This window comes from Manis javanica, chromosome 11, assembly GCF_040802235.1.
Source record: "Manis javanica isolate MJ-LG chromosome 11, MJ_LKY, whole genome shotgun sequence".
Lineage (NCBI taxonomy): Eukaryota > Metazoa > Chordata > Mammalia > Pholidota > Manidae > Manis > Manis javanica.
The window spans coordinates 51352780-51377726 of NC_133166.1; the positions used below are offsets into that span (position 1 = coordinate 51352780).

Here is a 24947-nt window from a genome sequence, read left to right on the forward strand (position 1 = left end):
TCAATTAATTTATGATAAAGGAGACAAGAATATACACTGGGGAAATGACAATGTGTTCAATAAATGGTGTTGGGAAATGCAGACAGTTACATGCAACATCAGCATTAAAAATTTTTTTTCTGGACATGTGTGTCCAGGCAAGGCTAACAAAAGCAAAAATAAACAAAGGGAACTACATCAAGCTAAAAAGTTTCTGCAAAGCAAAGAAAACCATCAGCAAAACAAAAAGATAACCTATAGTATGGGAGAATATATTTGCAAAAGATATATGATAAAGGCTAATATGCAAAATATATAAGAACTCATATAACTCAACACCAAAAAACAATCAATCTGATTTAAAAATAAGCAGAGGACCTGAACAGATATTTTTCCAAATTAGGAATGCAAATGACCAACAGACAAATGAGAAGATGCTGCACATCACTTATCATCATTAATGCAAATCAAACCATAATGAGGTATTACTTTACACCAATCAGAATAGCTAATATCAGAAAGCCAAGAAATAACAAGTGTTGGCAAGGATGTGAAGAAAAGGGCACCCTTGTACACTGCTGGTGGGATTGCAATTTGGTGCAGCCACTATAGAAGTAGTATGGAAGTTTATTCAAAAAATTAAAAATAGAAATACCAGAGCACCCAGAAATTCCACTTGAGAGAATTTACCCAAAGAAAATAAAATCATTAATCTGAGAAGTTTTATGCACTGCCATGTTTGTCACAGCATTATTTACAATAACCAAAATATGGAAACAACCTAAATGTCCATCAATAGAATGGGTAGAAAAGATCAGATTAGCCAAAAAAAAAAAAAAAAAGAAAATCTTGCCATTTGCAAGAACATGGATGGACCTACAGTGTATTATGCTAAGTGAAACAAAGTCAGAGAAAGACAAATACCATACGATTTCACTTATATGCAGATTCTATAAAATACAAAAAAAAGTAAAATAGATACATAACACGGAAAACAGGTAGCTGCCATAGGGAGTTAATTTTTATATATAGTTTATTTATATAATAGTAGACAGCTGATTTAAAAAGTAATAGATTTACATTAATATTGTCAATGAACAAAGTTGTAGGCAATGTATATAAATGTTTAACCCATAACACTGTTTTTTGTATTTCAAAATTTACATTTTTATGACCACTATGTATTAATTAGATAATTTTAAAAGTTTATATAGATTTTCCTCAACTCATGCTGTGGTTACATCCTAATTAACCATCATAAGTTGAAAATGCAATCAATACACCTACCCTACTGAACATCAGAGCTAAGCTTAGCCTACCTTAAACATGCTCGGAACACTTACATTAACCTACAGTTGAGCAAAATCATCTAACACAAAGTCTATTTTATAATAAAGTGTTGAATATCTCACGTAATTTAATACTCTACTGAATGTGAAAAACTGAATAGTTTTATGGAACAGTTGTTAAGTATAGTGGTTGTTTACTCCCATGATGGTTGGTTGACAGAGCTGTGTCTTCCTGCCACTACCCAGCATCATGACAGTATTGTACCACATATCACTAGCCTGGGGAAAGATCAAAATTCAAAATCGGAAGGACCATCTCTACTGAATGAATGCTTCCTGTTTTCACAGCATCAAAAAGTAAAAGAAAAATCTTAAGTCAGGAACTGTCTGTGTATATATTCACACACATTCATACACACACATATATACATGTGGGTATTTTAATATCCCTTAATATGCACTTTTTTAAAAAAGAACACTTCCATCATGATGCAGGTGATGAAGAGATTTGTGGAATTTAAAAAAAAACCTTTTTTTCCCCTGGTAGAGTGTCAAGGGATGGACCTAACTTCCAATCCATATAGCAGGTTTGCTTATTTGTATAGTACAGTGATGACAATTAGCAAAAATGTCACCAGATCTCTGGTTAACTAACATACTAGTTTAGTTAAGAATTCATTTATTTAAATAAACATAAAGTACAACATATTTGTAGTATGGGGCCAAAACTCAAAACCTGACTTTTCTGGTATGGAGTAAGACAAGATAGAACAAAAATTTCATTTCAGACTCACAGTTATTTTCTGTTGGATCAATCTGCTGGTTATTACTAAATTGAAGATTCAAAGCAGATAAGAGAAAAAAATTCTACAGCAATATTAAATTAACAGATAAAATGGTAATTTATAGCCTGGTGTAACTCTGGTTCTCCTATTTTTCAAAAGGTGAGCCTAAGTTAATGAGACAGTGTATTTCAGAGAGTAGCAGAAGAATATGCTACTTCCGGTATTCTTTAAGAAAATAAGTTGTGTAACGCTCTCAGTAAAAGTCTAAATGGTATCTCAGATCCATACTGTACAAAATATGTACTAATATGTTTAAACCAAAATTTTCATCCTCAGGACTTCAAATTATTCTTCCCAAGTCAAAACTTATCCCCATGTGGATTTATTCATATAGATGAATCTCTGCAACTCTTTTCAATTTCCTGTGGTCCCTAAACATAACTGTTTCACACAGAGATTGCTAGAAAACTGATTTACACCTGAAATAGAAATAGATCAGGGGGCAGAAAAGAGTCCATACTAAAAAAAATGATTAAAATAAAATACGTAGATTTTTGTATTTGATATTACTACTGCCTTAAAAAAAAACATTGTGTGGTAGGAGAAGCCAAGATGATGGCATGAATAGGGCAGCAGAAATCTGCGACCAAAACCATATATATTTTTGAAAATACAACAAATACAACTCTGCCCAAAAGAGACCAGAAGATACAGTACAATAGCCAGGCTAAATCTATACCTGCAAGAACCTAGCGCCTCACGAAGGGGGTAAGATAAAAGCCCTGGCCCAGCGTGACACGAGCGCAGCCCCAACCCCAGCTCCACGGCGAGAGGAGAAGAGTCGGAGCAGGGAGGGAGTGGGAGCCCAGGACTGCTAAGTACCAAGCCCTAGTCAGTACCGCACCAGGAGTACAGACACACAGTGTGTGGTGTGCTGGATACTAGGGAAACGGAACAGTAAAACCTGCGAGTGGGTTCCCACAGCCGGAGCCCCTGGGACAAAAGAAAACTGAGTGCTTTTTGAAAGTCTTAAAGGAAGAGGAACCTCACAGCTGGATGGAAGCATCCTGGCACACTCAGCCCAGGAGCTGAGAATCACGGGGAACGCCGGGCGCCCTAAACCATTGGGTGGTAGCATAGCTCTGAGGCCCCTCATGGTGATAAACAGCCTCCTGTCCGTTCCTCTTCCAGCACGGACCCACCATAGTGGAGCAGCAGCCTGAGACAGGCCACACCCAAAGCAGCCCCGCAGAGTCTCCTCTGCACCTGCACGGGCCAGACCCAGAGACCCCGTTGGCACACAGCTGCCCAGCACAAACCGCTAGGGGTTGCCATTCTCGCAGGGGAGAAAGGCGAAAAGCAAGCGGGAAGGGACTTTGTTCACCCAGCAGACAAATGCATGAACGGCCCATGAATATCTCTATCGTCATGAAAACTCAGAAGTATCTGATCCAGACCAGAATCCCTGAGACATCCCCTGAGAGAGAAACTGGAAAGATAGAGTTAACCAATCTTCCTGAAAAAGAATTCAAAATAAAGGTCATAACCAGGCTGATGGAGCTGCAGAGAAAAATGCAAGAGCTAACGGATAAAGTTGGGAGGGAGAAAACAGAAATAAGGACTTAAAAACAGAATGGACAAGATGCAAGAGGCCGTTAATGGAACAGAAATCAGAGAACAGGAACGCATAGAAGCTGATGCAGAGAGAGATAAAAGGATATCCAGGAATGAAACAATATTAAGAGAACTGTGTGACCAATACAAATGGAACAATATCCACATTATAGGGGTACCAGAAGAAGAAGAGAGAGAAAAAGGGATAGAAAGTGTCTTTGAAGAAATAATTGCTGAAAACTTCCCCAAACTGGGGGAGGAAATAGTCGCTCACACCACGGAAGCACACAGAACTCCCAACAGAAGGGACACAAGGAGGACAACAGCAAGAAACATAATAATAAAAATGGCAAAGATCAAGGAAAAGGACAGAGTATTAAAGGCAGCCAGAGAGAGAAAAAAGGTCACCTACAAAGGAAAACCCATTAGGCTATAATCAGACTTCTCAACAGAAACCTTACAGGCCAGAAGAGAATGGCATGATATATTTAATGCAATGAAAATGAAACAGAAGGGACTTGAACCAAGGATACTGTATCCAGGACAACTATCATTTAAATATGAAGGAGGGATTAAAAAATTCCCAGACAAGCAAAAGTTGAGGGAATTTGCCTCCCACAAACCACCTTTACAGGGGATTTTAGAGGGACTGTTCTAGATGGAAGCACTTCTAAGGCTAGATGTCACCAGAGAAAATAAAATCACAGCAAAGAAAGCAGACTAACCAAATACTAACTAAAGGCAAAAAATAAAATCAACTACCCACAAAAGCAGTTAAAGGAAACACAAAAGAGTACAGAATAAAACACCCAACATATAAAGAATGGAGGAGGAGGAATAAGAAGGGAAAGAAATAAAGAATCACCAGAAAGTGTTTATAATAGCTCAATAAGTGAGTTAAGTTAGACAGTAAGATACTAAAGAAGCTAACCTTGAACCTTGGTAACCACGAATCTACAGCCTGCAATGGCAATAAGTACGTATCTTCTAATAATCACCCTAAATTTAAATGGACTGAATGCACCAATTAAAAGACACAGAGTAATAGAATGGATAAAAAAGCAAGACCCATCTATATGCTGCTTACAAGAGACCCATCTCAAACCCAACGACATGCACAGACTAAAAGTCAAGGGATGGAAAAAGATATTCCATGCAACCAACAGGGAGAAAAACGCAGGTGTAGCAGTACTCATATTAGACAAAATAGAGTTCAAAACAAAGAAAGTAACAAGAGATAAAGAAGGGCATTACATAATGATAAAGGGCTCAGTCCAACAAGAGAATATAACCATTATAAACATACATGCACCCAACACAGGAGCACCGGCATATGTGAAACAAATAGTAACAGAAGTAAAGGAGGAAATAGAATGCAATGTATTCATTTCAGGAGACTTCAACCTGCCACCCACTCCAAAGGACAGATCCACCAGACAGAAAATAAGTAAGGACATAGAGGCACTGAACAACACACTAGAACACATGAACCAAACAGACATCTATAGAACTCTACACCCAAAAGCAGCTGGATTCACATTCTTCTCAAGTGCACATGGAACATTCTCCAGAACAGACCACATACTAGGGCACAAAAAGAGCCTCAGTAAATTCAAAAGATTGAAATTCTACCAACCAAATTCTCAGACCACTAAAGTATAAAACTAGAAATAAATTGTACAAAGAAAGCAAAAAGGCTCACAAAGACATGAAGGCTTAACAACATGCTCCTAAATAATCAATGGATCAACGACCGAATTAAAATAGAGATCAAGCAATATATGGAAACAAATGACAACAAGAACACAAAGCCCCAACTTTTGTGGGAAGCAGCAAAAGCAGTGTTAAGAGGAAAGTATATAGCAATCCAGGCATATTTAAAGAAGGAAGAACAGTCCAAAATGAATAGTCTGAAATCACAATTATTGAAATTGGAAAAAGAAGAACAAATGAGGCCTAAAGTCAGCACAATGAGGGACATAATAAAGATCAGAGAAGAAATAAATAAAATAGAGAATAGAGAAGAATAAAACAACAGAAAAAAATCAATGAAATCAAGAGATGGTTCTTTGAGAAAATAAATGAAATAGATAAGCCTCTAGCCAGATTTGTTAAGAGAAAAAGAGAATCAACACACATCAACAGAATCAGAAATCAGAAAGGAAACATCACGATAGACCCCATAGAAATACAAAGAATTATTAGAGAATATTATGAAATCCTATATGCTAACAAGCTGGAAAACCTAGAAATGGACAACTTCCTAGAAAAATACAACCTTCCAAAACTACCAAGGAAGAAACAGAAACTCTAAACAGACCAACTACCTGCAACGAAATTGAAGCGCTAATCAAAAAAGTACCCAAGAGCAAAACCCCTGGGCCAGATGGATTTACCTCAGTATTTTATCAGACATACAGAGAATACATATTACCCATTCTCCTTAAAGTTTTCCAAAAAATAGAACGGGAGGCAATACTCCCAAACTCATTCTATGAAGCCAACATCACCCTAATACCAAAACCAGGCAAAGAACCCACCAAAAAAGAAAACTACAGACCAATATCTCTGATGAACATGATGCAAAAATACTCAACAAAATATTAGCAAACCGAATTCAAAAATACATCAAAAGGATCATAAACCGTGACCAAGTGGTATTCATCCCAGAGATGCAAGGATGGTACAACATTCAAAAATCCATCATCATCCACCACATCAAAAAAAGGACAAAAATCACATGGTCATCTCCATAGACGCTGAAAAAGCATTCGACAAAATTCAACAACCATTCATGATAAAAACTCTCAAAAAAATGAGTATAGACGGCAAGTACCCCAACGTAATAAAGTCCATATATGATAAGCCCACAGCCAACATCATACTGAACAGCGAGAAGCTGAAAACTTTTCCTCTAAGATTGGGAACAAGACAGATATGCCCACTCTCCCCACTGTTATTCAACATAGTACTGGAGGTCCTAGCCAAGGCAATAGACAAAACAAAGAAATACAACCAATCCAGATGGGTAAAGAAGAAGTCAAACTGTCACTGTTTGCAGATGATATGATATTGTACATAAAAAACTCTAAAGACTCCACTCCAAAACTACTAGAACTAATACTGGAATTCAGCAAAGTTGCAGGATACAAAATTAATACACAGAAATCTGTGGCTTTCCTATACACTAACAATGAACAAACAGAAAGAGAAATCAGGAAAAAAACTCCATTCACAATTACATCAAAAAGAATAAAATACCTAGTAATAAACCTAACCAAGGAAGTGAAAGACTTATACCCCCAAAACTACAAGACACTCTTAAGAGAAATTAAAGAGGACACTAACAAATGGAAACTCATCCCATGCTTTTGGCTAGGAAGAATTAATATCATCAAAAAGGCCATCCTGCCCAAAGCAATCTACAGATTCAATGCAATACCTATCAAATTACCTACAGCATTCTTCAACGTACTGGAACAAATAGTTCAAAAATTCATATGGAACCACCAAAGACCCCGAATAGCCAAAGCAATCCTGAGAAGGAAGAATAAAGTGTGGGGGATCTCGCTCCCCAAGATCAAGCTCTACTACAAAGCCACAGTAATCAACACAATTTGGTACTGGCAGAAGAACAGACCCACAGACCACTGGAACAGAATAGAGACTCCAGACATTAACTCAAACATATATGGTCAATTAATATACAATAAAAGAGCCATGGACATACAGTGGGGAAATGACAGCCTCTTCAACAGTTGGTGTTGGTAAAACTGGACAGCTTCATGTAACAGAATGAAACTGGATCATTGTCTAACCCCATACACAAAAGTAAATTCAAAATGGATCAAAGACCTGAATATAAGTTATGAAACCATAAAACTCTTAGAAAAAAACATACGCAAAAATCTCTTGGACATAAACATGAGCGACTTCTTCATGAACAGATCTCCCCGGGCAAGGGAAACAAAAGCAAAAATGAACAAGTGGGACTACATCAAGCTGAAAACCTTCTGTACAGCAAAGGACACCATCAATAGAACAAAAACGCATCCTATAGTATGGGAGAATATATTCATAAATGACAGATCCAATAAAGGGTTGACATCCAAAATATATAAAGAGCTCATGCACCTCAACAAACAAAAAGCAAATAATCCAATTAAAAAATAGGCAGAAGAGCTCAACAGCAGTTTACCAAAGAAGAAATTCAGATGTCCAACAGACACATGAAAAGATGCTCCACATCGCTAGTCATCAGAGAAATGCAAATTAAAACCACAATGAGGTATTACCTCACACCAGTAAGGATCGCCACCATCCAAAAGACAAACAACAAATGTTGGTGAGGTTTTGAAGAAAGGGGAACCCTCCTACACTGCTAGTGGAAATGTAAATTAGTTCATCATTGTGGAAAGCAGTATGGAGGTTCCTCAAAAAGCTCAAAATAGAAATACCATTTTACCCAGTAATTCCACTTCTAGGAATTTATGCTAAGAATACAGCAGCCCAGTTTGAAAAAGACAGACAAACCCCTATGTTTATCACAGCACTATTTTCAATAGCCAAGAAATGGAAGCAACCTAAGTGTCCATCAGTAGATGAATGGATAAAGAAGATGTGGTACATATACACAATGGAATATTATTCAGCCATAAGAAGAAAACAAATCCTACCATTTGCAACAACATGGATGGAGCTAGAGGGTATTATGCTCAATGAAATAAGCCAGGCAGAGAAAGACAAGTACCAAATGATTTCACTTATATGTGGAGTATAAGAACAAAGAAAAAACTGAAGGAACAAAACAGCAGCAGAATCACAGAACCCAAGAATGGACTAACAGTTACCAAAGGGAAAGGGACTGGGAAGGATGGGTGGGAAGGGAGGGATAAGGGGGGCAGGAAAAGAAAGGTGGCATTACGATTAGCATGTATAATGTGAGGGGAGGGCTGTGCAACACAGAGAAGACGAGTAGTGATTCTACCGCATCTTACTATGCTGATGGACAGTGACTGTGATGGGGTATGTGGTGGGTACTTGGTGATGGGGGGAGTCCAGTAAACATAATGTTCCTCATGTAATTGTAGATTAATGATACAAAAATAAAAAAAATTAAAAAATATAAAAACATTATGCTGCAATTTTTTTCTTTGATGGGTAGACAATTCTACTTCTGTTTTATTCATCAAAACCACAACTCTAATGTTCCATACACTGGAAGATTTTTTGAATGAATTATTGCTTGTGAATACAAAATTGAATATTAGGCAGGTGGATAACAGATGACATTGTCTGTGATGATATAAGATACAAAGAGAATAGCTAAAGATCTTTTAAAATTAAGATGGACCTCCCAGGGCTAAGAGCATCAAAACATTGTTTTGATTGAGAGATCATGAAAACATAACAGTGGACACTGAGGTGGGAATTGTGTAGAATCCAGATGTCATTCAGGGAAAGCACTTGTTACTTAATTGCCATTGAATTAATTTAAAATATAGTCTATCTTAGGCTTCTATACTACTCCAAAATTGAATATACCTTCTATTTCACAAACTAGTATCTCTCACCATTTCCATATTTTTAATGCACCACCTACCTCAATTGCTAAAGCCAGAAACTTGGGTCGATTTTAAGTCCTTCAATTCCATTTCTTCTTGCATCCAATCCTTCTAGTTATTTCTTTAATCTTCCTTCAAATTCTACTGCTTTCTGTTCTTAATAATGATCTCAATTTATTATGTCTTACTCGCAGCCTATAATTGGTTTCCCTGCCTCTGGTCTCTCCTACTCCAAACCATCCGCTATTAGTCTATACTAGTATCAGGGTATTCTCTCAAACATTAAGTCTGATTAATGTTATTCACCTACTTGAGATGTATGAATACCTGAGCCCTGCTTACCTTCTCATTTCTATCTCCTGTCACTCTTCACCCCTCCCCACTGTAATATTCCAGGTATAAGAACTTACTTTTGGCAGTGGCCCAAAGCACAATGCTGCACTTCCCCTTCTAGACCTGAATATGCTGATTGCTTTGGCTCACCCCACTTATTCTTTAGAACTTCAACTTGGGTTTTACCTCTCCCAGTCTGGAATCCTATCTACCCTAGTCTGGATAAATATCCTCTTGTATCTTATCATAGTACCCTGTATATAACTCTATTGCACCACATAGTACTTCCTTGTCTGCTCCTCCAACTGACTATAATATCCTAAAGGTGTACTGCCGAAGATAATAGCCACTAGTAACATAAGTGGCTATTTAATTTTAAAAATTATATAAAATAAGCAAATCAGTCACTCAGACATACTAACCATCATCCTGTGCTCAATAGCCACATGTGCCTAGTGGCTATCATACTGGGCAGCGAAAATATAGAATATTCTACTTTTAAAGGATGTTCTACTGGTCTACTGGACAGCACTGTAGGCAGGGACTTGATCTCCTCTTAACCTGGTGTTAGCCCTCAAGTGTTCAACAAATATTTGTGGAATTATTGAATGCATGAATAAATGAAAGTAAAAGAAAGGTTGTGAAGTTAATGCCTGGCAAGTTTTGTCCAGTACTATAGCCGCCTGAAGGCCATTTAAGTCTTCTCTCCCACCCCTACCTGGGCCCCAAGTCTAGTGATTCTGACCATTCCTGAGGCACAACTTCACTAAGGAAGATGCCTGAATGCTGGAGTTGCTTTGGGGTTAGGCACACTTGCAGCTGGGGTCACAAAGTCCGTACTGGTCTATATCCCAAGACACACTTTGACTTTCTGTACATAGGGAAGCCAGATCAAATTTTAAGTCCCTTCAGACAATAGAACGTTTCTCTAATCCTTCCTGATTTTTAGAGATTCATACACACAATGTATACAGAGCAGATTAGAATCTTAAATTGCATCTTATAATTTTAAAATACTACCCCATAATTTTAGGTATTTTGTCTCCTTTCCCTGTTGGTTCTGCATGTGTGTTTAGCAAGGATGCAAGCAAACTAAGTTTAGCTGTGCCAAATTTAATTATTCTTAAATTTTCTTAAAATAGTTATGAAAATTCTAACCTACAAGGAAAGCTCTCTTACGTATCTCTAGAAAAGCAGTATAATGGCTTGTAATGCCAATATTTTCTTGCCAATTTATTATCTTCAACTGTCTTAGAACATACATACCTGCTTTTATGCCTCTTTTCTCTTTTCCACTCTTATGTTACCATCAAAGTTGGAGTTGGCTTCAAATGCTTACACTGGACTGCAGCATTACACTGCTTAATTTCCTGAATTACTTTTAGGCAACCATAATGTAGAGAAGAGAGGTCTCAAATAAAAGTAGATAAAAGTACACATCATATTTCCATTTTACTGAATTGCACAACTGCCTCCCTAGATTCACATGAATGTTACTGACTTTCCAACTTTGAGGAGTTAAAATATTTTTAGGTGATCAAAACACTAGTTTCAGGAGGACTTAGTGCTCTTTCAATAGAAATGTTCATCTTACAGACACATATACATACACACAGACATATATTCAAACATAGGTAAGATAAAATACATTTCTACAAAATAAAATTCTATAAACTATGTATTATAATTAAACTAAGATCAAATTATTCTGAAAATGTTCAAAGAACACACCAGAAAATGCTTAAGGTGGAGCCTCAAAGATGACTAGTGTTAACATCAGAAGGAAAACACCTCAGAATTGTAAACAGTTAGTCAAATTTATCTTCAGAATTGTTAGCTATAGGATGAAAAAGTCACGTCATCTCCGCAGTGAACTTCACTTTAGTAAAAGAGTAAACATATTTCCTCCACATCAGCTGCAATCAAGGCATTAGCAGTATGCCACGATTGATTATCCTTGGAGCCGTTGCTGAGAAATGGATGTGTAGCACAGGTTTTTATCACTACAGTCTGCAAAAAGCAAGTCCCTTGTTTAGATATCCCACTTGTAATAAGTGACATTATTAGGCAGTTCTTCTATTTAAATGACATAAGGATTTCGTGTATCAGCAGCTTATAATAAATAAGCCTTTCAATCTGATGATTCCTTTCTTTACACAGAAGTATTTTTTTATGTTTATAATATAAGTGGTAATAGGAGACCATCTGGTTGTGACTTTTAGCTAAAGTAAATGACATTTAAACAAACAGAAAAACAGCATTAGGATATTCAAGGATTTGAACTATAACCTAAATACACAGTACACAATAAGGGGTTATTAGTGTCAACCATATAAAGTGACCATTTTCTAATGCTGCCCAATTAGTGAAATTGTTTTTCAGTTTGTCAGGCAGTTTTATTTAAATATTTTCCAATACCCTGTAAAACAGCTTTATTATTGGCATACTGTCCCTTTTCAAGTTCTCCTTTTAAGAAAACTATATTACCGATACATCCTGAGAACATTTAATCAGTTATTTTTTAAATGTAAAATTGTCTCTGTTTCTTACATTTCTGACAATAACAATAATGATGTTATTAACATATTATATAATTTAAAAAGAAAAAAATGTAAGAAATACTACATTACCTATTCACCTACCATCACTCTACTTAATTTGGTGAACAATATGTCACCTTTTGCATATAACCCTGGAATCTGTGGTAACAAGAACTAAAAAGCTTTAAATAGCCTTACATTTTGATAGGTTAATAAAGGTAAAAATAATTTTTTAATAAGTAGATGTTTCCTTTAACAATTGTGAAAGATTTTTTTAATATTCCTGTGAATTCTGAACTGCTTTCTCTGCTGTACCTCTCCTATCTTCTTGCTTCCCAACCGCTCTGCTGACTATTCACCACATAGAAGTTGAATCACAATTACTCCTCTAACTACAGGATAAAACTAGGAATATACCAATTACTCCATAATCATATTTCTATTAATGTCCATTTTCAATATATAGTGTCTGCTATGGCTAGAGGAACTAAAATTCAACAAAGTTTTAATTATTTGAAAGATTTAAAAAGTGATTCATTTTACAATGAACAACCACTAAAAAGCAGAATTTTACACTTAAAGGAGCAGTTTGCCAACTACAGGTAACAACTTCACCCATCATTAACCTGCCAAACAAAAGGATCAAAAGAACAAAATACCTGTAGTTAAATACATCCAAAGGGCATATGCATTTCTGCTGAAATATAGAAAATTCTCATTACCACACAACCCAATGAGTAGGCACTGCATCTTCAAGGGCTACTTAGCCTTCATCATACCAAAACCACCATATCATTTCTTGGGCATCAAAGCTTCCCTCAAAATGAGAGCACGGTAGGTTCAGGGTACCTCAATTCTACCATTCCTTTAGAAGATTTAGTTTTTAGTTCAGAGTACTCCAAACTGATACATTAAAGCAAAGCCAGGTGAATTTTTAGTCAGCTTCCTAAAATAGCTGAAAAATATCATTCAGTTCACATAGAAGTCACTTGAAAAAAGAAACACATCATCAGTATGCTGCTGTTCTGCTACAATGACATTCCAACGTTTTCTACAACTTTCATTTATGAGTATGGAAGGTGGTCAGGTAGCCCTCTTATGGAAGTAGCTTAGCTGTCAAGCCTTCTATGAAGACAAGAATGACCAGAGATTGGCCAGTTTAGCAGGAGCATAGTGTAGTGAACTACAGGAACATGTATCTTACTAAAAGATAATAACATCATGTACATACTTGGGAGCAAACTTGCAGTAGAAACTAGTAGAAGAAACTGAGTAGAGTAGGGAATCTAAGTTGGTGCAGCCACTGTGAAGAGCAGTATGAAGGTTCCTCAAAACACTAAAAACAGAAATACCCTATGACCCATTAATTCTAGGACTAGAAACAAAACCCCTGATGCAAAAATATATATGCACTCCTCTTTTTACTGCCACATAATTTACAATAGCCAAGCTATGGAAGCAACCTAAGTGTCCATCAACAGAGGAATGGATTAAGAAGATGTGGTATATACACACATATATACACAATGGAATATTATTAAGTCATAAAAAAGAAAGAAATCCTGCCATTTGTGACAACATGGATGGCTACAGAGGATATTATGATAAGGGCATTATCAGGCAAAGAAAGATTAATGCCATATGATTTCACTTATTTGTGGAATCTAGAGACAAAACAAGACAAAATGAACAAAACAGCAATAGACTTACAGACACTGAGAGGTGACTGTTGGTTTATATGGGGAAGGGGTTGGGGTGAGTGGGTGGGGAAGGCAAGGGGAATGAAGGGGCACAAAAATTCTCAATCATAATATAAGCTGGTCATGGGGATGGTAGTGCAGCATGGAGAATACAGTCAATGATTCTGTTAACATCTTCCTATGCTGACAGAGAATAACTGCACTGGTGGGGGTGAGGGTTTAATAATATTGGTAACTGTCAAACCACTGTGTTGTACACTTGAAACCAATGTATGACTGTAATCAACTATACTTTAATAAAAAAAAATAAAGAAAAGAAACTGAGTAGAAGTAGAACAGAAAGTAGAAGAAAACATGGCTAGACCCTATTCATATACACCCTTCCAGTATTTTCTGTAGTTTGTCTACCCTTCAAGTATTTTTTATGTAGCTACTGGATGCCAAATCAAAGTTTGGGTGCTGAGTAATCAGCCATGATCAAAATGAATCCCTGCCATCAATTAATATATGACAAAGAAAGAATATACAATGGGGAAAAGACAGTCTTTAATAAATGGTGCTGGGACAACTGGACAGCTACATGTAAAAAAATGAAACTGGACCACTGTTTTATATATACCATACACAGAAAAACTCAAAATGGTTTAAAGACCTAGGACCTGAAACTGTAAAGAAAACATAGGCCTTAACCTCTTGGATATTGACATTAGTGAGGTTTTTTTCGATATGTCTCCCCAGGCAAGGGGGAAAAAAAATATAAGCAACCACAAACAATGTATAAATATGGGCATGACTGTGTCCCAAAAAAACTTTAATTACAAGAACAGGCAGCAGGAAGAATGATCACGTAAAGCCCCTATGACCATAAGACCTGTGGCTTTTATTATGAATGAAATGGGGAGCCACTGAGCTCTTTGAGTAGAAGAGTAACTATCAATTTTAAAAAGCATCATTATTTAAAAGATCATTTCAGCTTCTATGTGGAGATTAGTCAGTCGAGTGGTAGAGAAGCAAGAAGATGGGAAGGTACAAGCAGAGAAGGCAGTTCAAAGTTAATTCAAGGAAACAAGAGAGAGATGAACTTGCCTTGCACCAAGATGGCAGCAGTGACAGTGACAAGAAATGGTCTAATTCTGATTAAATTTAAAAGACAGTCATCATGATTTGCTAATGGATTGGATGTGGGGTGAAAGAGGAAGAGAGTCAGGGTTTATCACCTGAGCAGGTGAAAGAATAGACTTGACTTTACTGTGTTGGGGAAGTTTGTGGAAGGAGCCAGTTTGGGAAGGAAAATCAATTTACTTTTGGACACATTAAGACCAAGGTGATCATTAAATACTAATGTAGAGATGTTAGGCAGACTATCAGGCATATGATTCTGGAGTTCAGAAAGAGGCTGCAGTGGTATTTATTTGGGAGTTAAATTAGATAGTATTTTAGAAAACGGTGAGATAGGATGAAGTCACCTAAAGTATGAGTATGTAAAAATTAAGGAAGTTTAAAATATGAACCCTTAGTTACTTCAGGGTTTGGAAGAACCAACAAAGGAGACTCAGAAGCAGCAGAAAGATAAAGAAAACCTAGAGAGTGCAGTAACCCAAAAACTAAGTAAAACCAGGTCCCGAAAACAGCTATTTCAAATACTAACAATAGGTCAAATAAAATGAGAACTGAAAGTTGTCCACTAGATGGACAACAGAGAAGTTATTGAGGACCCTTGACAAGAACTGTTTCAATGAATGGTGGGTACCAAAGCCTAACTGGAATAAGCTCGAGAGAGAATGTGAAGTTCAGAGTGGAGTCAGCAGGCATGTAGAATTCTCCTATTGGAGGCTGTGGTGTCAAAGGAGTTTATTTAGATGGGAGATTTTATAGCATGTTTGCTGGTAAGACCTTACATAGCATGTTGCTGGTAAGAGGATACAGTCAAAATGACTAACTGTACCACAGTTTCACTGTGTATTAAAATCACAGCCCTGATCACACAATATTATCCTCAGAAAGACTGTAAGGTGCTTTTGTCTCTTCATTAGCTCTGTAACAAAATTTTACTGTATTTCCTAAGTCCTGGTTTATATTGCCTAGGGGAAAGATATTACAGTAAATAGGCTTTTACTTTGCATTCTGCCTACTGTATAAATCATTAGGAGAATAACAGTTTCATTTTATGTATTTTCTATTTGCCATATACTTCCACTTCCAAATAACTAGTTTTGGTAAATTAGTGGCTTCTAAGTAGCAAACTGAAGAATGCCTGGAGTATAGAAAAGCAAGTTATTCATGATGTTTGAGCTGAGTATAATTTGTTTCTTCTGAGAGTCACAAATGGAGCTCATATTCTAGTAGCCAATGCTCACCCATTACCCAAGGAAAGAATTACTGGCCTTGCTACCATCAAAATTATCAAAGCCTACTGCAATAGCATCTTAGCATGGACTGCTTAGTTTTCAAAGGCTTGATGTAAAAAATAAATCATGGCTCGAGTGTTGCTCGCCACCGCACTTTTACACTCTGGAATGAATAAAATGGTTCTACATCACTTAACCAATGATCTGTTTATATTCTTTTTTGCCAACTTATGAACAGTGCTATTTCTTTCATATGCTAAACTCTGTATTCTAGGTTCTAAATGACAATTTTGGTGTTTTGTTTTTTGAAGCACCTACTTAGGAAAATAAATGCCTAGAATTCAAAACACATTTAATATTCATCTTTACTGTGCAGCTCAGTCAAGATCTGAACAGTAATGTCTTCTTCATCTTATAAACAATTTTTCTAAGAGGATGCATAGGTTAAGAGGAACAAACACTAATGTGCTTCTGAAAAACACTCTAGAGGGATAGACCCTGCAAACAGCTTGGTTATCTCTTCAGAGTGCTCTAAACTTGGATGACTGTTTGTTATAAATCACCTTGATTAATGGAACACATTTGCTAAAGTGGTTCTGTAATAGCTATCCTATTCCTATGGCTTGAAAAACCCAGCCTAGAAAAACTGGTGGGGGTGGGAAGGCCTTTGGATATCACCAGCTTCTTTTTCAGAACCAATACTGCCCCTCATCAGAAATAGTTCCCTTTCTTTTTAAAAATAATAAAGACAAATGCATTTTAAGGAAAAGTACAATTTGATGAAATGGGAGTAGAAATAATAATAGATAGCTGACGTTTGGGGAGGAGAACAGAAGCATGGTAAGGATTATACACTCTGGATGGAGCCAGCTACTAGTAGTGTTTGAATTCCAACTGTTTCTTTCACTATTTGAAATTGAGCAATTCATTTAACCTCCTTGTTCAGTTTTCCCATCTGACAATACTACTACTACCTACTTCATTGTGTTGCTACTGTGATGATTAAATAACCCTTGTGAAGAGTTTCAACAGTGACTGATACAGATTAAGTACATAATAAGTATTGGCCAATATCATTAAACTTAGGTCTGTACACTGATAAACATGCAAACCAAAGTGAATGGAATACACTTGGAACAAAATGGTAGGAAATGTTTTCCTTAAACAAAATATTTGAAAAAACTTACACACCTCTTCTCTGATTACTTAGCAGAGATTTTATCTAAATCCTTTTGTCCTAATTTGCCTCCTCCACTAACTGTTAAAAAGGAAAATCAATTCTGTCATGTTTGAGTACATGCACAGTAGGTATTACCATTTATATGATCTGTTGTTTTGTCTGTTAAAAAACTTTCTGGCCTCAAGTATATGCTTGTTGCTAAACTAAGAAGTGACTAGATGGACTCAAGAAATGGTAACAGTCATATGAAGGTGAAAGCATTATATAAAAATCTGACATTATTTTAAAGAATAAAAGGATACAGTGTCCATGATAAACACTACAGAAAAACAGGTTATCTGATACTACCCTATCATCTTCAACATTATCATCATCCTAAGCTAATAATCACTAGCATGTTTAGCATTTGAATGAACATCAAAAACATTTGCATAGCTGAACCAGTTTTTAATGGATAGTAAACAAGTAATAGATTATTTAATAGTTTATTGATCAAATTTACTTACTTGGGCAGTCAGATGCTATTACAGTTCAAAATAACTTTACAATAATGAAAATAATTTAACTACTAATTATATGCTTATATTGGGGATGAAGATAGAAGTTAATAGATGTAATGGCTATTAATAATTTGATAGTGGCACAGAAAATTTTAAGAAAAATGGAAAATTAAGTTATAAATATCAAAGGAAGATGAGTATATGCTGAGTAAACAAAAGAATATGTTCCCTTTTACAGCAGCCATGTGATTGGTGAAAGAAGCTAACACATTACATTTGCTTTTTATTTGTCTGTTCTACTGCTCTTACTCTCTTTTTCTAACTGGATAGGCAAGCTAACGAGACCAAAGGTATGTAAAATTTCTATTCCAATAATTTGAATAGGATTTTTAACAACAAAACCATAGACTTCACTTGATTTCACCAGATTTTCCACTAAGGAGTCAGTGGAAAGTCACTTGCTATGCCAGGGTCCCAGGTGGCATTTAATTGTCATGTCTCCTTTGTCTCCTCCAATCTGTGACCTCCCTTGTTTTTCATGACCTTGATATTTTGAAGAGTAATAGTCAGTTATGTTGTAGAATGACCTCAATTAGGATTTGTCTGATGTTTTCTCATGACTAGACTGAGGTTACAGCTTTCTTTGAAAGAATGCCAATAAAAGGGATGTGCCCTTCTCTGTGCTTCAGTTCAGGGACTGTGTTAATGTTGGTATGTCTTACTGGCAAAGTTAACCTTGATCACTCAAGATGATGTCTGCCAAGTTTCTCCTCTACACAGTTACAATTTTTCCCTTTCTAATGAATACATTGGGAGAGATACTTTAAGACTATGCAAATACATTATTTTTCCTTAAATTTTTGCTTCCTATTTTGACATCTATTAGTTAATCTTGCCTGCAACACATTACTGAGATGTTTATATAGGATTTTAAAAAGAACTAGAATACATAAAATATAATGGCCAAATTGTTCTTGCTACGAACATACTGAAGTTCTACTGAATGCAGCATTTTAACTTATATTCAAAATATGAATAAAAGTTATTTTCTTTCTTCAGTGAATTCAATTCATGTTAATCAACTTGATACCAATGAATAACATAACTTAAATTTTACTTACATAACTATGGCTTTTAAAGAAATCTGATGGACTATTGGTGAGGATTTTGTCTCCTTCCAAACCAATTACTCTTTTACAAATATTTGATTTTGGATCATTCGGACTTTTTGCAATCACAATGTCACCTCTGAGGGGAAAAAAGTCAAAGAAATGTGTTATTTACTAAGCATAAACACATGCAAGGCAAGCTATACTACTTTTGTAAGACAAGTGAAACAAAGCCACACTCTTTGTTCTCATATACTGACCCTCCCTTCCATATTTACCAGCTTTGAGAAACTTTGTGACTGATTTTTATGGGTTAGAATCCAACAATGAGGGTGATGGAAAAGCTATTACAGGATTCTAAAATTTCTAATAATTGCATAATAATTATCTTCTTGCACTGTATCCACTATGTTACTTCCATGTCCAAATTTTTAAAATCAGAACTATGAAGAAAAAATTCCATGTAAATACCACCAAATTAACTAGGCAAAATTTCCCACCTAGACAGTAGTAATAATTGATTCTAGAGCAGATAAAAAGGTAGAAACATCATTTATGTTTCCCTAGAGCTCAAAGAACTGAAGAATTTCAACATATAAATTACATAACCCTTATAATTTACAGTATAGTCAAAAAGACTTATATTCAACTTAAAAAATACTAAAAGCTGCCCAAACATATACTTCAAGAAATAAACTGGCATATGAAACATATAAAACCAATATGGGTATGATTACATATAGAAGGCATGATTCACAAAAATAACAATCTACGTGTATTAGAAGAATAAGAAAGATCTTTGAAAGTGGAAAAGTAGACAGATGTAATACAAATGCCCAACCAAGCAGAGCATTTTATTGCACTTTCTGCATAAAACAAGCAATAAGTGAATTCTGTTGACTAACACATATATTTGAAAGGATTTAATATATTTACTTATTTTCTGTACCTAGTTCCAGAAATAATTTGATGTTACAATAAAGATGCATATATCAAAATAATATCAAAAGCCATTAAAATAAAATTGTCAAATTAGCAACATAGTTAATTGCTATATGTAAGTATTAAAATGAGTTTCAAACATTTTAGTAGCCAAGACAAAAAGAAATTAGGATTTAACTACCTGGCAATCATTAACTAGTACTAAACTTATTTATTACAAATAGTAATTATTTGTAGTAATAAATTTAGTAAAATTTATTAATAAGTAAAAACTACTAGTAAAATTTAGTTTGGGAAGATAATTTTTCTTAAAATTAAATCAAAGAGGAACATACAAAAAGCATTCTTATATAGGGGAATAAAAGACACCATCTTTATCAGAAACTTCCCAGAAAATATAGACAGTATTCAGGAGGGTTATTTCTTGCAGATATTCTTGATAAGAGTTGAAAGCTATTAAAAACTAAATTCTACCATCTGGATGCAGTATAAGGCTACCCTTTTTTGAAAATTGAATATAGTATTTTCATTCCAGCCTACTGGAATCATGTCAATGGGAACTGTTCAGATGAACAAGTGGGCAAAATTGTAACATATTAACCATGTTGATTTTTACGAGCTTTGAGGAAATAAATCTTTTCCATGGGTTTTTTATTTAGCCTAAGTTTATTGACAAAATAATCAACAAGACCCTTATTAAAATAAACTGCACTTGAATAGAAACATAAAAATCATGATTCAGTCAAGGTATTTTTACATAAAGCAATATTAAACTATTTTGGGCCCTCTACTCAGATACATATATAGAGCTTAGATCAAAATACATATCCCTTGGACTCTCAGCTCCTTCAAATAGGGTTTAAAAGGAACTTAGTAGAACTAAGACTTAAAATTTTCCTTTCTCATTTATAGTTATAAGCATCCTTATTATCCCCACTATATTGAAAATTTTTGAAAAGGGTATCTTATTCATCCTAGCATTCTTTATAATGCACAGTACAACTTTATAAAATAGGTGCTCATTAACTATTTGTTCAAATAAGTAGTAATAAGAAGATAGTGACTGTCTCAAGTATTAATTCAGTGCATTTGACTGAAAAGAGATTCATGAGCCTTAGATACCCAATATGCAGATGATTATTTTGCCTACATGAACGGCTTTAAGCTTATACACTTTTATCTAGTTAGCCAAGAAGTTCAGTTCCTTGTTAAGGTTGCTCAAGAACTATGAGAGTAAAATCATGTCATTAGCATGAACACAGCTAGCAAAAGATGTCTTGCCAAGGGCCAGAGATTCTCCTGAAATCTCAGAGATCTGTGCTAGAGATAAAAGAAAAAGATTACTCAGAACAATAGTATTTCCAAGTATAAGTTATCAAGTGACTACCTTCGTTATAAAAGTTACTTTGGTGTATCTCAAATAAATTCCAAATTTTGAGCTGTCCTTCAATCTAATGGACCCCCTAAATGGAAAGATTATTTCATTTTCAATAGAATATGAAATCCAAATAAAAATTTACTGTATTTATATCACCCATTTGAGTGCAGAGTATCAACTTTAAAAAAAAGATAATATTGAGCTGTTTATTCAAAATATAGTTAGCCAAGAAGTTCAGTTCCTTCAAGACATTCAAGGACTATGAGAGTAAAATTATGTTATTAGCATGAAAACAGAAGCTTGTCTTATGCTACAGGGAAGCTAGGTCCCTAGTTAATCCAAAGACTGTATTTTTATTTTGATAGAAGTTAAAAAGAAAACAAAGCTAGAACACAACCTGTTATATAAGTTTTTATTTTATAACCACCATATCTTATCAATTCAGTATCTTGAAGTTGTTATGAATAAAAGATATTAAGAAGAGGTGTCTAGGGACCATGCTAGACTATACAGCTTGACCAAGAGATAGTTTCTATCTACAGAATCTAAGATGGGTAAAAGATCAGTAAATACAAAGAACAGTTTTACATTATTCTTGATGAGTTTTTAGTAATAAGAAACAGACTACAGAAAAGGCCAATAATGGAAGAGTGCCTAAACCAATTTATGCTACAAGCTAAATACCAGCTCAAGTTAGTCAAATTTGTAGTTTATGGAGATGAAAGCTGGTGTAGATTTACTTCTTCAAAATTATGAAAAACTAATGGACCCAAAATTTTAGGACATCAGAGAGGTACCCTTTAGAAAATATATTAAATTACTAATACTTGACATCCATTCAGAAGAAATAATACCCACGGAATTAAGTAAGGATTGGAAACAACACGTAGCAAAGGATTTTAAAAGATTTAGTAGCAAATAGTATTTCCCAAGAAACTTTTCGATGTGATATAATTAATCATAACAGATAAGATTCTTAGCTCCCAGCTACATACAGTACTATAATCTAGAACTCATCAAGTACTTATCATAGACTATAGAGAATTAGAGAGTCATCAGTAGAAATACAGCATTTTAAAATAATTTCAAAAAACAAACCACTGATGTAGATATGTAATGTAGTTCTTAAGTCTCTAGTTCTTCACTCAAACATTCCAGGATACTCATCCTCAAAAAAAAGTAGGGTTGAATGTACATTATAAAAGGGACAGCTATCTACTTTGGACAATGACACAAAGGACACAATGCCCCAAGAGACTTTGTTAGTTTAAAGAAAGTGTTGAAATTTCTCAAACTGAGAGAAAATATTTGAGTCAAAACTTTATCTAGCTTGTCATTAATTTGGTTATTTACAAAAGATAAAGAAACTGCTGAGAAGACAGAATGTATATGTGTATTTTCACCATAAATTTAACATATCCATGACAGAAATTTACCTTTGGATACCATAAAAATGTCGACTAAGATTTTCTGCAAAGACAATATCTGAATTTTTAATTGTAGGCTCCATTGATGGTCCAGAACACTGAAAAGAGAGATAATTTTGAAAATTGAGTTGAAAACCTATTTAAATACAACATAAATCATCTGAGCAGACTAAAAAGAAAGAAAATCAAGCAAATATTCTTTAGTCTTGGAAGATGATTCATAATAAGCTGGCAGCTCTCAGATAAGTTCAACTCTACCAAGTGACCACCAAGGCTAGAAACACAGGCAAATCTATTAAAAACACTTGACTGATAACATGTTATAATACGTGAATAAAATAGTATTATCTATGTTTCTAAATTTTGAACCATCCTGTAGAATATAAGCTTATAAACTTTTATCTAGTTAGCCAAGAAGTTCAGTTCCTTGTTAAGGTTGCTCAAGAACTATGAGAGTAAAATCATGTCATTAGCATGAACACAGCTAGCAAAAGATGTCTTGCCAAGGGCCAGAGATTCTCCTGAAATCTCAGAGATCTGTGCTAGAGATAAAAGAAAAAGATTACTCAGAACAATAGTATTTCCAAGTATAAGTTATCAAGTGACTACCTTCGTTATAAAAGTTACTTTGGTGTATCTCAAATAAATTCCAAATTTTGAGCTATCTTTCTAGATTTTGAACCATCCTGTAGAATATAAGCTCCATGAGTGCAGGGACCTTGTCTCTCATGTTCCCAGCTGTGTAACTAAGGTCAAGAGCAGTGCTTGGCATAAATTTGATACTCGATAAATATTTGTTCAATGAATAAATGAATGATTTATTTACTTTCTTGCTATAGTCAAATATCATCCAGTGCCCATGATGGTAATTTATTAAGTGGTATCATACTATTCTCATTTAGTTCATGCCTTCCCTTCTCTTCCAAGTGAAGAGCTTACTCATTTGATGGGGCTGCAACTTGTATTTTCTACTGAAAAATAGTGTCATAAAGAGATGCACTTGAAAGACTTTAATATTAGTATAACTTAAAACAATATTCTTCATATATACCTCAAAACTGTAATAAATGATCATTACCACTTAAAAATCTAAATACAAGTTTCCATTTACTCCATTTATTCATGTAGAAAGCTTTTTACCCAGAAATTCTTACTCAAGCATAAATAACAAAGAACACAATGAAAATTTATGTTTGCTATCTCTGTAGCCCACTGTAGTACCAATGTAAATTTAAAAAATCACAGAGGGGAGTTTCAGTTATACATATTTATTTGCATTACTCCACCTCAACTTGAGTTTTTATGATGCATTTTACTCTAGCTCAACTTGAGTTTGTATATATGTTTGTAAACTTAGTAAAAACAGCAACACCATTACAAAACCTACTGACTGGACTTTCAATCAATTTATTCCTTCATTTATATGACAAATGTTAGTACAGTCATGGTTGACTTATGACTAGTATTAAGAAAAAAGCATGGTAGGGGGGGACAGCCTTAACATTCTAATATTGACACAAGGCAGAATAATCATTTGTTATAATAACAAAGACAATGGGTAAGAGTAGGAGTTTGGTTGTATATCAACGATATTTCAATTAAAAAATAAAAAATAAAAGCTTCAAAACTGAGGGGAAAAAAAGAGTGGGAGTTTTGAAAATTGAAAAAATCTGTGTTGAAATTCCAAGTCTACTTAATATCTATAGGATATTAAGTTAAGCTTGCTGAGCTTCAGTTTCCTCGGATGTATCATAGGTTTCTAATAAGTATCTATAGAGTATAAAAGACTGAATGAGTTAAAAAATGTAAAACATTAAACATATACTGGAACACGGTAAATATTCAGTAAATAGTAAAAACTATTTTTATAAGATTATTAACAGGGCCTTTTGTGCCTCTGTCAGAAACAAAATACAGAATTACATTTAAAGTAGTGATTCTTATACTTTATTTCAGTGTCAATTCAAACACACTCTCTTAAATCCCAAAATTTATAAATATTTTATGTTTTAACAGCCACACTCTTTCACTAGATAATTTCAACACAAGGAACACATTTTTCTTCATTAAAAAAAGTATATGTTTAAAATGATTTATTTTCTTGTATGTAAAAACTTACCATGACAACACCACCAATGTACTCAAAAGCACAATGAGCTATACAGCCATACTGAATAGTATAGCCAACAAGTCGGAAGGTTTTTCCCAGAACACCACGAAGCATAGTTCTATGCAGACTCTGCCACCACTGGCCTGATG

General features: G+C 34.9%; 1 protein-coding gene across 3 annotated transcripts in view; it reads right to left on the minus strand.

Annotated features, from left to right (window-relative positions):
- Positions 1–24947, minus strand: part of IMMP1L (inner mitochondrial membrane peptidase subunit 1) — a 79298-nt gene that overhangs the window by 18818 nt on the left and 35533 nt on the right. For all 3 annotated transcript variants that reach the window (XM_037019520.2, XM_037019527.2, XM_037019537.2), the window contains 3 exons: positions 24808–24941; positions 22698–22786; positions 18954–19080 (listed from right to left, as the gene is read on the minus strand). In XM_037019520.2, coding sequence (XP_036875415.1) covers positions 18954–19080; positions 22698–22786; positions 24808–24912 — 321 coding nt within the window. In that variant the 5' untranslated portion in view covers positions 24913–24941. The remainder of the gene's footprint in view (positions 1–18953; positions 19081–22697; positions 22787–24807; positions 24942–24947) is intronic.